The sequence below is a fragment of the Vanellus vanellus genome (assembly GCF_965231255.1).
Source record: "Vanellus vanellus genome assembly, chromosome: 19".
NCBI lineage: Eukaryota > Metazoa > Chordata > Aves > Charadriiformes > Charadriidae > Vanellus > Vanellus vanellus.
The window spans coordinates 8,984,041-8,999,711 of record NC_138924.1 but is presented as its reverse complement, the minus strand read 5'-3'; the positions used below and the strand labels follow the sequence as shown (position 1 = coordinate 8,999,711).

Genomic DNA, 15,671 nt, shown 5'->3' with positions numbered 1-15,671 from the left:
AGGGGCGGGGTCTGCGGCAGGAGGGGCGGGGCCTGCCGCCCGGCGGTGCGGGGCGCGTCTCGGCGGCGGGAGCGGGAGCGGCGGGGCTGGTCTGTGTCGTGTCGTGTCGTGCCGTGTCGTGCCGAGCCGGGCCGGCCCGCTGTTGGCAGCGCGGCGGCGGTCGTCCCCATGTGGCGGACGCTGGCCCTCGCCTCCGCCTTCTTCCCGGGGCTCTTCGTCCTCTGCATCCGGTTGCTGCGCTGTGCCGCCCCGGGATGGAGCCTCAAGGACCGCATCCTCCTCAGCGGCAGGTACGGGCGGGACCGGCGGGAGGCGACCCGGACCGTGGCGGGCGGGGGCCGGGAGCGAGAGCCGGAGCAATCCGGGGGGGACAAGAGCACCGAGCCCCGGTGACTGGGAGCCTGCAACCGGGGGGTACCCCGACCCCCCGCGAGGGGAGCGGGGGCCGTGGGCAGGCACAGCCCCCCACGCGTGGGCAGCCCTTGCCCGCCCGTACCCCCCCGCCGTGGCAGGTACCCGTTTGCGAAGCAGGGATGCTCCGGTGCAGCCCTCCCTCTGCTCCCGGGGAACCGGGCAGGGTTACCGCTGGTCCACGGGGGTGGAAGGGACGAGACCTGGAAACACACTCCCCCCCGCCGTGTCCCCAGGTGGCAGCGCCTGGCACAGCCGCCCCAGCCGCATCCCACGCCGCCGGGGCGCGGGGGCAGAGCACCTCCTCGCCATGACAAGGCTTTCGGGACGTGCACGGCGTAGGCGTCGAAGTGCCAACAGCTCTCCTGGTGCAACTGCGCTGAGGCCACCACCTCCCTCCTCGGCCCTTCTGGGGTGACATTTGGGGTGACCTGTTTCTCTCCTCTCGGTTTCAGGTTGGTGTCAACAGTCCAAGCCACGATGGCAACGGTGTCAGGGATCACGGTCGTCCTTAACTGCAAGAACGTGGTGTACGACAGGTAATCCTGTCCCGGAGCCTTGCTGCCTTGTCCGGAGCAGGCGGAGGCTGTGGCCAGCCAGCTTGCAGCTGGAGTATTTCATGCCAAAGGCTTGCATGTACAAAGGGGAGAGGAAAACCAGTTTCATGTTCCTCTTTCCTCCACTTCGGGTGACGGGTTGGGCAATGCGCTGGCCGGACACCCCTTGAAAGGCGCTGGCTTGTTCAGTGTGCTCAGACCTCGGGCTGCTCTGCCAGCACGGAGCGTCTCAGCCCTGAGGATGGGTGTAACATGGGCCTATAGACGAGCAAAAAATAAAGACATCGTCACTTCTAAAGGGGCAGGGAGACCCCTCGGTGGATTCCGAAATGGCTAATGAGTCAAGCAGACCTAGCGAGAACTGATTTTAGAGGTGCATCACCTTCTGCCTGCCAAACAGATTCTGAAGGAGGCCAGAAATGAGAAAAATCAGTATGGAGTTTGCTCTGAAGGAAAAATCACATCGCCTTGTCCTCAATGCTCCGAGATAAACTGCCCCAGAAGTGGCTCTCGGCAGGAGTGATAGCACAATCTGGGTCAGAAGACTTAAAAACAGAGCTATTATCCAGATCAGCAGAGAAAATTGTAGGAGGGAAGAATATAATTACACTTAGCTGGAATTTGACCGTCACGCACCGGATTGTAGGGTGATTTTTAGGGAGGGCTGCCCTCTCGGTCATTGCAGACTTGCCTTTAATACACAGATGTGAAATGTTCTACCTTGCTCTAGATAGTGGCATCTATCCAAATTGCTCGGTCCTGCTTAACCCAGGCAGTCTAATGAGTTACATTTTTGCTCTAAAATAAAGTATCTGCTGTATAGAGAGGGCAGACGACAGGGCGCTGCCGGCAGCCCTCCTCCTCCCTGGAGCTGTGTGCTTGCCTGGGTGCTCTCAAGGCCAACAGCTCAACGCGAACACTTTGTGGCCAGAGACCTAGATTTTCTTTGAATCTGGAGGAAATACAGCCCAGTGCTCAGCAGGGAAAGCCTCGGGGAATGACAGCAAGACAGAGAGCCAGGAAGCACCACAAAGGTTGCAGTAAAATTTGCCAATTTATTTACACAGGCAGACAATCATTATATTGCTGGGACTATAATTGCCCTCCAAAGCCCTGGGCAAGTTTTGCAAAAACAATAGCTGGTCACTTCCCCTCCCTGCTTTACATCACTTACATCTTTTTATCTGGAATAGGGACACACGCAACAAATTCTTTCTCGAGATGGCAGGAGAGCAAAAGCAGATTTATTTGGGCCTCAAGCTACATTTCTTTAAGCAGCAGTGTAGGGGGGTGTTTTGGTTTTGGTGTTTTGTTTGTTTTTTTTTTTTTATCAGTGTGATTTCACTCGGGACTTCTTAAGGAGCCTGGTGTCCCTGCAGAGCGGGGCTTGCTGCTGCCCGGGTTGTGCAACCAGGATTCCGACATGCTTTGGGAACAGGCAACTGCCTGCAATTATTTCCCAACAGACAAATGTCTCGCGGGAGTTTATTGCCTATATTAGATATTTTGAACTTCACTCTCCGAAGTCCATGCCAGGCAACTCTGAGCTCTCCGGGTGCTTTCCAAATGCTTCCCGGGTTAGGCAGCCAGCTGAAATGGTGCGGAAGGCAGAAAGGACGCAGTCTTGGAGCTTTTCTCCTACCAAGCATCAGCTCTGGGTGTCCTGGGGTTTAGGGGAGAAGATTACCTGCTGCAAAGGTGTCAGATTAGTGCTGGATCCCGAGCGGCGCTGTGCCCCTGGCCCGCACGGCAAACACCCGGCTGGAGGGCTAATCAAGATCCTCCCTTTAGCGCCGTGTTTGTGCTTGGCTGGGCCGAGCTCGGTGCCTGGCACAGCCAAGCGTGAAGCGGGGGCAGCGCCGAGGAGGCGTCCTCCACGCGTACCAGGTACCTTTTCTCTGTTGAGCCGAATCAAGTTAAAGTTTGACACCTCTCAGCTTACCATCAGCTTCAAAACCCGCTCCTTCCCTTTCAGACCTAAAGACTCTCTCCCACCTTTTAGAGCATCGCAAGGTGCTCAGAGCCTTTGTGATGCCCCTGTGTGTGCTGCTCCTCCCCCAGGCACTGGCTCGCTGTAGAGTACATCTGGGTCCTCGTTCCCTACATGACCTATGACATTTACGTCATGTACCTCTGCCACTGGCACAAGAGCCAGGATAGGGGAGTTGCGGAGAAGAAGCACTCGCTGGCCAGCGTGCGGAGCTTCCTCCTGCAGGAGCGGCTGATGGTGACCCACCACCTCTTCATCCTCGTCGTGCTCACTCCCATCACCCAGGTAAGGGCTGGGCATGGCTGCTAATAAACCCAGCCCGCGAGGAGCCCTGCGTGGCTGCAAGGGCTCACAATCAAGGTTGTGTCTGGCAAAGCAGGAGCCCGCGACCCCCTGGAGATGCTCAGCGTTAGCTCCTGGCCACCTCTCCAGGAGGTCCCCATACTCACCGGTGACTTTATTTGCAGCACTTCAGGGGAGAGCTGGGGGACTTCTTCGTGGGCTGCATCTTCATAGCAGAGCTGAGCACGCCGTTCGTATCACTGGGAAAAATCCTCATGCAGGTAGGTGAGGAGGGACAGGGCTCAGGTCTGGGAACCCCCCAGCACCTCGCACCCCTTCCCCACCCCAGGCTGCCCTTCTCCATCAGCCCCTGTTCACACAGCAGCTGGGCTGGGGGTCCCAGGGGCTGGGGGAGGTCTTGGAGGGGGACAGCCCCACACTGTAACCCCAAGCTCCCCCAGAGCGCTTCCTTCCTCCAGTTAGGTTCCTAACCCTTTCCCCAGTAAGCAGCATGCTCAGTGGCATCCCCAAACTGGGAGCTGTGCCGTGTCCTGGTGCTGCCCCCTCCTGTCTGTACCTCCCCCCTGCACCGGCCCTCTGGTCCCCACGCCTCCCCTCCTCCTCCATTCCTTCCCACCCTGCTTTCCTCCTCCCTCCAAAATGCTCCCTGCATCCACGCCTGCTGGGGTCTGGGCTCCGTGCTCCCAGCACAGTCAGTGCCCGAGGAGTGATGAGGTTCTGCTCACCCCACGTCCGCCTTCTTCCTTTCCCCAGCTCAAAATGCAGGACACGCTCCTGCACAAGGTGAACGGGATCCTCATCCTGGTGACCTTCTTCCTCTGCCGTATTCTCCTCTTCCCCTTCATGTACGCGGCCTACGCCAGGCAGGTGGGAATCCCTGTTTACATGGTGCCTTTCCGCATCCCCCTGCACTGCAACATAGCCAATGCCTCCCTCATCGCCCCCCAGCTCTACTGGTTCAGGCTCATCTGCCGCAAAGCCGCCCGACTCTACGGCAGCTCGCCTGCCGACAAAAGCAGATAACGGCCGGCAGCGGCAGCCAAGCACGGGGGCAACCCTCCCCCCCCCCAGCTCTTCCACCTTCAATGCCAGCGCTGCGGGGACCATCGTGGAAGCAGAGTGTTGGAAGCAGTGATACCGCTGGGCTGTTTTAGCTGGAAGCAGCCTCGCCGTCTCCACCGCTGTGCCAAGCAGCGCCAGCCTGGGCTAGGAAGACTTTCTTCCCATGCCGCGCCAGTGCCTTGTGTCCTCCCACCCGTGGGAGCCGGGGCAGGAGCCAGCGAGGAGGAGGTCTGCCCATAAGTACAACATTCCTTCTGGGATTCAACACTGCAGCACCAAACTAACGGTTACACGAGAGGGGTTTGTCACAACCCCCCCCCGCATCTTTCAGGGCTGACACCAGACACCCGGCACCAAGCGCTGCGCAAAGAAGCCTGCAGCCCGGAGGCGATGCCGGAGCGTGCCCAGCCCCATGCAGCAGCACCGGAGACTGGGGGAGCTGTGTGCTGGACCTGCCACAGCCCTGACTCGCTCCTCCAGCTCGGGTTTACAGCCTCCAGCCGAGAGCAGAGCCAGGCTGCAGGGCTGCGGCACGGTTCTGCACAGCCCGTTCCTGACCATTACGCCCTTTGCTTCTACACTACAGCTGCATTCAGCCTCTCACCTCCCACTGCTGCTGGACTCAAACTCATTTAAGACTTCCAGACTTCCACTTAATGTAAAGGTGCTTTTCACTACAACTGTCTGGTGTCTGCAACTGACAGTCCTGCGCTAGGGGGACTCCGGTGGCCCCAGCAGGGGAGAGAAGCTCATGCCAGGATAGAGGAATGGTTGCACTGTCTCAGAGCAATGCCAGCAGGGCAGGATGGGTTCAGGAGACTGCTAAGTCCCCATCTCTGGGCGCTATGCAGAGCCCTTCATTGGCAGGGGATGCACTTTCAACCCTTTCCCCTAACTGCAGCTGCTTTTATTTGCCCCACATTCCCCCCAGCAGGTATGTGAAAGCCCAAATGGCACACCCTGCCCTGTGCTCCCACCCCATGGGTACCGGTACAGCCTGAGCTTGTCATATGGTCCATCTCTCCTGCCCCATCCCACTCCCCCATGAGGCGAGGTCTGCCAGGGAGGGAACTGGGACAGCGCAGGAGGAACCAGCAACCCCAGGGCAGGGCACTGAGCTGTGTCCGTTGTCACTGCAGCCCATTTCCACCCTCAGTCACATCAAAATGGGGACAGGCTTCCCGGCTCGCCCTACGCTGTGGGCTTCACAAGCCTCATGGGTGTGTGCAAGTCAGACAGCAGCAGTCCAGTTCCTTCCCTGCAGCCAGCACAAACCAGGGCAGCCGCCTCCTCCCTGCAGCCTCCTGCGCTCGCCCGTGGTCCCCCTGCTCCAGGGCAGGCACTGCACCAGCGTGGCCCCAGCACCCCCCCTGTAGCCACCCGTGCCTGGAGAGCTGTGGCCACTCTGTGCCTTTCATTCTGTCTAAAAACAACGGCTGGAAGGGCCGAGGACCCCGTTCTTTTGGGTGTCGGATCTTGTCCCAGCCACAGCTGTATTCTGAAAAGACTAAAATAAAAGGGCCTCTTCCAACACGCAATCGGTTACTGCAGAAACACTACTGTTACATTAACGATCGAGACCAGCTGATGCTATAAACAGCTTGCTGCCCGTTACAGATGTTTCTATCTCGCTGTTTTAATTGCAAATAATGTGCCTTATGTAAGGACAAAAAAAAAAAAAAAAAGCCAATGAGGCATCTCAGTTTGCACTAACACTGCCCAATTTACTACTGCACCTATCAGGAGACCAATAAAGATTTCCTTTCTGAGTCACACCACTGGATGTCTCTCCCACGTGCCATTCATTTCTGGGTGGGGGGTGTTAACACACGGGGTAACCGCTGCACCCCCGCCTCCGGGCAGGAGCAACGCACACATATTTATTTCCAAAGGCACCTGCCTGTCCTGAACTCACCCGACTTGCTTCCACGTGGTGAACCCAGCAATCTGCCCAGGACTAGGAGAGGGCTGGCAGCAGGGAAGCTGGAGGGAAATGATTTCCCTGATGCCAGAGGCTGCCAGGCTCTCTCTAACTCCAAACCGCCAGCAGGCAAGGCTGGAGCCACGGGACTGGCAGCTGGGCTCAGGAACAGCTATTTGCACAGCTATTCCCGCTGGAAAATTAGCATGGCTGTTCCTACCCGTCTTTTACAGTCTCTTCCCTGCTCAGACAGTTTGGAAGAAAACACAGCGGGTGAGAAATAAGTTCAAGAACGAAAACCAGATAGGGTTTATTACAGATCTTACAGCTTTCCACGTCAGGGGTCCCCTGAGGCAGGGTCAGTGCTCTCCTCCGTTGCTCTCTCCAGCTCCTCAAGCCGTCTCCCCAGCCGAGAGGGCTCCCAGCTTGCTGAGCTTCTGTAGGAGGGTGCCACGCAGCGCCTTGTCACTGAGGTTGTCCGTGATGGACTCCAGGAAGTGCCTCTCGTTGGCTCTCCGCAGTGTGTTGCTGGGGGACGTGTCGGCGCTGCTGAACGTCTCGTACTGCGACAGGATCTCCAAAGCCACCACCACCAGCGGCTCGCTGCACTCCATGTCTGGCAGCATGGCAGCAATGTGCAGCAGGTGGCAGAACATCTGGATGCAGATGAAAGACACCTCCTGCACGAAGGTCCTGTTCTCGGTGGGGTGCAAGGGGGGCCCTGCAGTGCTCTTGACAGAGCCCAGCAGGTCCGTCATGCTGCTGCAGTACAGCTGGACCACGTGAAGCCAAGCTTCTGCCGGCAGCCAGGTGGAACAGCTGGAGCTGCAGAGGAGCTGGAATCCCCGCAGGAAGAGCACGGAGAACTGCAGGTAGCAAGCAAACGGACGGAGGTTGAGCAAGGGCATGTACTGCACATACTCTAACGTGTACGGCACGTGCAGGACTTGCCTCTGCAGCAGGTTTTCAACCACATGCATGAGCCTCTTCCACTCACTGTGGCTGCACCAAGGGAGGACCTGTATAAGGGCCACCAGGAACCCTTTGCTGAAGAGATTCACTTCTTCAGGGTTGTCCACGTTGACCGTGAGGAGCGTCAGCATTGTCTCCCTGAGCACTGTGGACACGCAGCAGCACTCCATCCAGGCCAGGAGCCCGCTGCCCGGGCCATAAGCTGGCAAATGCTGGGACGTCCACTCATCCTCAGGAAGTGTGCAGATCTCAAACAGCGTTGCCGGGACCTCGTTCTTGAAGTGGTCTCCGTAAAGCTTCTTCAGCCGGAGACCGATGGTCCAATCCAGTGATGCCACCTTCCTGTGAAGCCAAGCCAGTGACTGGACCCACAGTGCAGGAGAGGGGGCAGTTTCTGGTCTCACCACCTCACAGAGCTGGCAGAGGATGTTCAGCAGCAGGTCTTTGGTCTCCAGTGAAGGGAAGAGCTGGTCCCTAGGTTGACACCAGTACTTTGTGTAACCATCCAGAAGCTTGCAGAGGCTAAGAAGAAGTGGGAATGGGTGACAGGACTTGATCCAGTGCTCTTCTGAACAGGACTGTATACCCAAAACCTTACTGAGGATCTGCAAGCTTAGCTCAATTTGAGCAGAGTTTGATTTCAAGTAGGGAAGGACAAAGGCTTTGGTCACTTCTGCAGGTGACACAAGTGGGGCAGCTGAGCTTGGCTGCATGAGAAACGCCAGGAACTCAAGGAACTGTTCCTCTTCCCTCGCAGTGGAAAGCTTCCCCCATACTGCCTCCTCCAGACACCTCACCACCAGGCTGCATGGTCTGCCTGGATCGTTGTGGGTCTCCAGAAAGCTCAGTGCTGGGAAGGAGCAGAGGATTTGTGCAAGGAACTGGTGCGCTCCTAGATTGACTACAGCAAGATTACAAACCTGCTTCACCGTGGCCTCAGGGTACAGCAGCATGAGCCTGGCCACAGAAGCCACAGCCCTGGTCAGGCCTTGATCAGACACACTCTTCGTGATCTGGTTGAAAGTCACATTCAGATCTTCCTGGAACCCCTCCAGGATAACCTGCAAGTTCAGGGACAGACCTGGCCCGCCCCAGGATGCCAGGACACCTGAGATTACTTTGTTTTTGTCAATTAACAAAAGTTCAGTGTAACACTCCACAATGGCTTTGGTCACTTGCATCTGCAGCTCTTGGGCCTCCTTGTCTTGGCGGGACGTGGCAAAGTTCACCAGCGTCTCCAGCAATTTTAAAACTAGCTCCGGTTTCTGGAAGAGATCTTTGTTTTTCACAAGGGAGTCAACCCAGTCCTTTGAAAAGGCCCAGGTCTTTTCAGAAGCAAAAACGGAGCACATCTCCATGTGCCGCTCCAGTTTTTGCTCAATGATTGTCATGGCAACCAAAGATACAAGGCTGGTGTCCAAATCCTTGCTCTTCAGGCTGGCGCTGATCTCCTTTAGAAAGCCTTTGGTGATCTGTGTCAGCTCTAACACTAGGCATGTCTCATCCTCACCCAGGTCTCTTGTCTCTGAGAAGCAAACCAGGTTCTTCCCGAAAGTGGTAAGAGTGTCCAGGAGCCGGTAGCTCTCATAGCAGAGCTCCTCAGAGCTGTTCAGGGTGCCCTGCAGCTCCTCTCCCCAGCCATGCAACAAGCTGCAGAGAAAGCCCAAGCCAACAAAGAGCTCGTCATGAGAGAGCTTGGCCATGGGCAAGAGGCTCATGCTTCTCTCTGCTTCCTTCAGCTTCTCGTCCAGCCCCCTGTGGTGGAACTGGCTTTCAGTGTCACTGGTCCAGAGGCTGACCACAGAGGTGACCTTGTCCAGGTACTCTGCAATAGGGAGCGGGCTGTCCTCTGGCTCTAGCTCTGTAAACACGGACAGCAGCTCCACCAGGTTGGCCAAGGCATAGCACTTCACGCGGGGCAGGGCAATGCTCTGGTAAGTTTCCTTTAACCCCTCTATCAGGACCATGAGCAGGCTGGTGGCAGCAGGGGGGTCATTCAGAGAGCCAGAGTCGCCCTTGAACCTCTTTGGGGGCTGGAGACCATCATCCAGAGAGGCCTCACACCCGTGCTGACGTATGAGAGTGCTGAACATAGAGACTGTTGCATCTTCCTGCCCTTCCTTGTGTTTCATCACCTCCCACCACACGTCCAAGAAGAACCTGATGTCCGACGGGGATGTCTCACTGGCAACATACTCCACCAAGTGCTCCAGCTCGCTCTGGCACACATCTTGGGGCAGCGCCAGCAGCAGCTGCACAAAGAGCCGGGGAGCATCAAGGGCCTTGACCAGCTCAAAGAGGACGGTGCGGTTAACATCAGGGATCATCCTACCCAAGGAGAAGAAGTCATCCTCCCTCCATCCCTGGTCCAGCGAGGTGGCTGGCAGGCACGGCAGAAGGACTTTAGCCCAGACGATGGCCACAGCCTCCTTCTTCCAGAGACTGTGCTGCAGCGGCGAAGGGCAGCGGGCCCCGATCTCCCGCAGGGCGTCGGTGATGGGGGGTCCTACGCGTGGCCAGTCGGCTTTGCGCAGCTCCCGCAGCGGCCGCGGCTGGGTCAGCCGGGCGGCCAGCAGGAACCCGCCCTGCAGGATGGCCGTCTCCTCGCACACGCCCCACGACCCTGCGCGGAGACACCGTTACCTCGGCCCGGCCCGGCCCCGCTCCCCCCCGCCCCGACCCCGCTCCCCCCGTTCCCGCACCCACCGGGTTCCATGTCGGCGGCGTGGCGGACCCCACAGCTTGGCGCGCTCTGACGTCAGCGCCGGGAGCCCCGCCCCCTCCCGCAGCGCCCCCTGACGGCCCGGCGGTGGCGCCGCCGCCCCCGGCCCTTCCCGCGATTAATTTGCGCGCAGGAAAATCGAGAGCCTAATTAAAAAGGGAGAGGAACTTCGGTGCAGCGCCATGCCGGGCAGCTGGAAAAAAGGCACTCAGACCGTCCTCCCAAATCGCTTTTATTCGTTTAAGGGTGACACTGGCACGTGGCAGCCCCAGTTTCAGGGGCACAGCTTACACAGGACATTTTTAATTTGATCGGTACATGACTGAAAATCATCATCAAACTCGAATCAAAAAGCTCAAGCAACAAAATCACAGGGAGGAATTTTTCCTGTTTGAACTCAGAATATTCACTGCAAGCGCTGACATGCCCCAGCGACTGCTAATGCTGCTGATTTTGCCTGCTTTTCTCTGCGACACTTGTTTAAGGTTTTAATCAAGAAAGATCAGAAACCGGGCAGCGTGCCCGACGCGGACAACGCTGGTAACTACTCCCTGCACTCTCAGCCCTTATTCCACTAGCAAAAGCAGAGCGACTTCACTCCAACAGAATAAACCCCGAACTGTTACTTCCAAAGGCAATTTCTCATCAAAAGCTAATTGCAAAACCACGATACGCTGATTTCAAGCTGCCTCGTGGCACTGCAGCAGACAGAGCAGCGCTGCTACATGCCCTGAAGCACGGCCCGGCTCCCACCTGGAATGTGGAAGGCTCCGTGTGCTATCAGGAGACCGATACACAGGAGCTTGGTACGGGGTGGAAACCACCACATCAATGAGGTGTCCCCCGTGAGAAACGGGCTTCTCAAACAAACACCTTGAAAACTGGGGAAACACCCTGGAATGAAAATGGGGTTTGTTCCAGACTAGGACAGTCACGTGCTTTAGCAAGACAATTTTTCTGTTCCCAATACACAGGCGTGCACTATGATTGCCGAACCGCTCGAGTTCTCCATACACAGCCCTTCCCTTCAGCCCGACACTCTGCCATGGAAGTGGAGTGCCTGTGACACAGCCAAAGCTACCTGAAAATCTCCTCTCTATGCTGCAAATCCGGGATGGCTAAAGTCAATTAGTTAGAGAACTGGACATGCTAATAAATCTAGCAACTTCTTTTTCAAGTATAACAACAACCAAGAAATGCGAGTTTTTCTTCTTAACTGATGGGCCCCTGTTTTTGAAGCCACATGCTCGACCTGCTCCTTACCGCACAGCCTAATTTTTTTTAAAGGAGAACATGCCGTTTGCTTGAAAGGAGAGAGTCGCAGGAAGAGACACAAGCTTAAATCAAACAAACCCACCAGCATGGGACATTACAGCACCCTCTCACTGGATGGGGTAATGCAACACGTTACATATGATTGGCATTTCGCTCAGATGAAAACCAAGGCATGAACGAGCAGTCCAGGCCTCTTCTCCAGCTAAGCAGAAGCCTTCTTCATTTTTTGCGCAGCAAACCATTTGTCGCTGTTGTCCGCCGCCATGGCCTGCACAAAGAAAAACATGAGTGTGTTCAGAACAGCAGCTGAGTGCCCAGACACCTGGCTGCTCACACTCACCAGCCTCTCTCACAAACCCAGACTGATCACAAGGACACTTTCTAATTCAGAGGAAAGCTATTCTGAAGGATACGTTATTTTACGTACTAGTAAGGAACACAGACACTCAAAACCAACATTCTCTGCTGCAGCAAATAAAGAGATGATCTGGTAATACAAGAGCAAAACAGGGTAGTTTAAACACAGCCTGCTCAGAGAGCTCACACTCCATACCGGAGCGCCTCTGCCTCGGGAGGATGTCCAGCTGCGCTGATGTTACCACAGCTCACAAATCATTTTCTGTAGTTACTTACACCAAAGTGCTGTTGACGTGTCCAGCAAGACACATCACCACCCGGCTGCCCGGAGAGCGAGGCCGGAAAACTCTAGCCAGGACACTCAGTGAACTTTAAAAACTAATTTGTTTTTCTTAGCAAAAAAGCAACCTGAGCTAAGAGACTGTAGGACTTCCTTCTCAGAAAAACTCCACATGGAATGAAAATTAAGATTCTATGGGTGTCTCTAATCAGGAAGAAAATGAACGTGCAGACAGCTTTACTTACGTTGTCTAACAATTTGTCACCATTAGGGTCGACCTTGGACAGATCTCTGAATGCTTCATCTCCCACAAAGCAGATTTCATGGCCATCCTAAACCACGTTCAACAGCAGGTAAGTTAGGTAAGTGGCAGAGAGACATTTAAATCGAATTTAATCACTGTTTCCAGTATTACTCACAGGATCAGCCAAAATAATCACTTGCACTGTGGCTTTGCCAGGTGTGTCCAAGCTAACCAGAGGTGTTAAAATTTTCTGATTCTCCTTTTTCATCAATGCTTCGATGTTTGGCAACTTAAATGGAAAACAAAAATCAACCTTAGTCAGATGAAGATCAGATGCATTCGGGTGGTTCTCATTTACAGTCCCTTGTTACCCACAACTCCATTGCATTACCACTGAGAGAAATACAAAGTATCTGCTCAGCATTATTTTCTTCACATCTGAGATATTTTGCTAATACTAAAAATTAACCTCCCACTAGTAAGCTCTGGGTAATGAAAGGGATAAGGGAAGTGTGACCGTCACCTCTTCCTTTGCACAGGAGAAAGCAATCCGCCCAAATGCTGTCCCGTGATCCACCGTGCCTCCAACAGCCTTCAACTCCAACTTACACTGACAGAGGAAAAAAAAGAGTCACAAGGACACTGTTCTCAGTGCCACATTCGCTCCAGCTTTTCACCGATGCAGATGATTTAAAAAGTCACCTGTACACGTATTTCCCAAGAAGCCACAATTACCAGAGCAAACCATGGCTCTTTTTTAAAAAAAAAAAAAAAATGCAGTTAAGTGTACGCTAGCTTTAATTTAAGTGCATAGAATTAACTGCACGGTTGCTTTAATTAAGAGCTTTTTCCCCACCTTTAAGATTTTGTTCTCATGAAACAAAAGAGTTGCATCTCATCATAGAAACCTCAAAGATCAGAACTGGGAAGTTTTCTAAGGACTAACCTGGTTATCCGCATAGCCCAGCAATGCCCGTTGTTTTTCCTCATCCTTCTCATATATTTTCATCCCAAGCAAATCCGACCAGTAGTTAACAGACTTCTGCAGATCGGAGACACCCAATGTTACCTTTAGCACAGGATCTGTAACATTGCAATAATTTGAAATTAGTTTACAAATAGATTGTAGTTTTAAATGCAGAGTTTTACATTCTTGAGAAGTAACAAAGAATTAACAAAAACACGTTCCGTTTCATGAAATGCCATTGAGAAAAATGCACAGCCCATTCTAATACCCACTCGTAAATCTCTCCTGAACACCAGTAAGAGTAAGTGTGTATGTTTCACCTTGCTTGAGCCGTTCCTTGTCTTCCAAGTAGAACTTGTATCCCCCCGGGGCTTCAGTTTCAAAAATACCAGTTGCAACTTCTTTGAGGGGCCACCCCATCTTCTTAGCATTGCTCACGGCCTGGCTGGACACAAGTGTTATGCCCTAGCGAGAACAGAACAGACACACACAAATCCATTGAGTGGATGCTGCTGAAGTCCTACCTTTCAACAGTCCGCCTCTGGAAATGACCAGAAACAAACGAGACTACTTTTTATAACAGATGGACCATATGATCTCCTGAGAACTGAGTATCTTGCTCCTATGAAATAAGCCTAGTATTACTGCACATCCCACATATATTCAGAATGCATTAATCTACCCTTCTTTCACACCAAAGGGAAATCAAAAGAATTTAAAACTCTGATTTGACGCATTGTACAGAAGCCAAAAACCAAGCTCCTAACTGTTCTACCAGGTTAGGCAGACACCTGTGGCTCAAAGCACCTGTTCCTTGACATTCTGCAAACTAGGGGAAGATTATTAGCTCAGGGGAAACAACGAGAAAACATGTCACGCATATTCATAGAAGAAAAAAAAAAAAAAAAAAAAAAAAAAAAAAAAGAGATCTTCGCTGGCTGTCAGCTAGTAAATACCAAATAAATAAGTAATAATAAATAAGAGTGCTTTCCTACAGCAAGATCCTTCTTAGCTAACAATTCCACCCTGGATCTGCCAGCAAACACCAGCTGTCCTACACACATGGCAGCTGAGTTAGAAGGTGCTCAAAGAAGCATTTCCTGGATCCTAAGTGAGCATAAAGCTACTTTAGTTTCTGCTCTTTCAACTTAAAGACAACTACAAAAGCAAGAATAAAAAGTGTTTAAGGGACTAAACAGAATAAAAAAACCAAATGGTACAATCTATATGCCAAACAGACTCCTAATCATAAAAATACAAAAGCTTATCATAAGAAAAAAAGATTTCACTGCTAAGTGTGGTACTTACCAGAAAGTCATTGCCCAGGCGATATTCTCCAACACCATAATTGTAAGTCAATTCTGCAACAAAGTGATTGTCTTCTGGCCCGTAGCCCACCATCGTTTTGCTCCATTTTCCATCATAAGGGCTGGAACAACCATATTTAATTGTCATGAGTATTAGAAATAAACAGCAAAAACTGCAAATAGTAGTGTTTCAGGGAAGAATTGCATTTCTCGACTAAACAAATGGCACAGGCAATCCAGTAACCTCCCAGCAAGTAGCTGATGCCTGTGATGGATTCTAAATGCAGCTCAGCACACAGCAGACAGGCAACCCCCAGTCAATAGTTTTGACCTTGGGCTGCCATCCATGACCATGCAACAAAAAACCAATTCTACCTCCTTCTTAACAGCTCACATTTTAAGAGTGTAAGCTGCTCATTAGCTGAAATCACACGAGCACTTCCACATTGTGAAGTAAGAAACATAAATGGTTAGACACCAGACTGTAAGATTCATTTAATTTGTGAAGAAAGGCAAAAGCCTTTGGGGCTACCAGGAGGAATTTTTAACTCAAGACCCTAAATAGCCCTGTAACAAAAAAAGTGTAATTGAATGTAATCCCAGGAAAGTTTAGCAATCATTTTATAAAGTTCCACATCAGCCTATAGTGTAATACAGCAATACTTGTGTTTCAATGTAAACATCATACCTACACAAAAAGAGGAACTGTTGACTCCAAGGGAAGTACTTAAAGAAAAAAATCATACCAAACTAACCCCACCCCTATTTTACCTATGAAATAAGGAGACGTGTCTGGTCGTGACTGAGAGATGTTATATGAGAAGCAGCGGCCCGGGGAGGGCACACAGGCAGTACTCACCCGTTGCAGGTGGCTTTGCAGCCCTCCTCGAACTCCTCGTGCCTCAGCACCTGAAGGTCGAGACCCGGGAAGAGCCGTCACCACAGAGGAGACACTTTCCGCTTTCCCCCTTTCTCTCACCTGCCTGGCCCGACGCGGCGATGGCGGCGGGGCCGAAGGAGCGGCCCCGCGGGCACGGAGGGCGGAGAAGCCACCGTCCTCCGGCGGCGGCGGCGCCGAGCCGGGGGAGCCCCGGGGCCTCCGCGCCTCAGGTAGGCGACCTCGAACCCCCCTTTCCCCCTTCCCGCCCTTCCCCTCAGGGCCCACCGCTCACGCTCATGCCCAGCAGCTCGCGGTAGAAGCGCGCGGTGCGCCCGCGGTCGCCCACTTTGAAGACGAAGTGCAGCGCGCGCCGGGCGGCCATGGCGGGACGGTGACGTCACCAAAGCGCGCCGCGCCCCTCCC

General features: G+C 53.5%; 3 protein-coding genes across 3 annotated transcripts; 1 reads left to right on the top strand and 2 right to left on the bottom strand.

The window, feature by feature from the left end:
• The first annotated feature begins 110 nt into the window (after window positions 1-110).
• TLCD3A (TLC domain containing 3A) lies at window positions 111-4,382 on the top strand. Its single transcript, XM_082492877.1, has 5 exons — window positions 111-290; window positions 867-950; window positions 3,030-3,243; window positions 3,426-3,521; window positions 4,015-4,382. The coding sequence occupies exons 1-5, from the start codon at window positions 169-171 to the stop codon at window positions 4,282-4,284; spliced, it is 786 nt and encodes a 261-aa protein (XP_082349003.1). The 5' UTR covers window positions 111-168; the 3' UTR covers window positions 4,285-4,382.
• A 2,153-nt stretch (window positions 4,383-6,535) lies between these two features.
• GEMIN4 (gem nuclear organelle associated protein 4) lies at window positions 6,536-9,852 on the bottom strand (the record flags this gene model as incomplete). The annotated part of the gene is made up of 1 exon (XM_082492938.1): window positions 6,536-9,852. A coding segment is annotated over one exon (3,216 nt), but the record flags the coding sequence as incomplete, so codon positions are not given.
• Window positions 9,853-10,093: 241 nt separating this feature from the next.
• On the bottom strand, window positions 10,094-15,630 carry GLOD4 (glyoxalase domain containing 4; the record flags this gene model as incomplete). Its single annotated transcript, XM_082493321.1, has 9 exons — window positions 10,094-11,481; window positions 12,096-12,182; window positions 12,270-12,383; window positions 12,618-12,704; window positions 13,041-13,177; window positions 13,382-13,526; window positions 14,370-14,490; window positions 15,228-15,277; window positions 15,541-15,630. 9 exons carry the CDS (start codon window positions 15,628-15,630, stop codon window positions 11,416-11,418), a joined length of 897 nt encoding a protein of 298 aa, XP_082349447.1. The 3' UTR covers window positions 10,094-11,415.
• Between the last annotated feature and the right edge of the window lie 41 nt (window positions 15,631-15,671).

Excerpts from the sequence above, each read along its gene's own strand:
- TLCD3A (XM_082492877.1), top strand. The coding sequence starts at position 169 with ATGTGGCGGACGCTGGCCCTCGCCTCCGCCTTCTTCCCGGGGCTCTTC. Across the intron at positions 291-866 it reads CGCATCCTCCTCAGCGGCAG|GTTGGTGTCAACAGTCCAAG; the intron begins GTACGGGCGGGA and ends TCTCGGTTTCAG. Across the intron at positions 3,522-4,014 it reads TGGGAAAAATCCTCATGCAG|CTCAAAATGCAGGACACGCT; the intron begins GTAGGTGAGGAG and ends TCCTTTCCCCAG.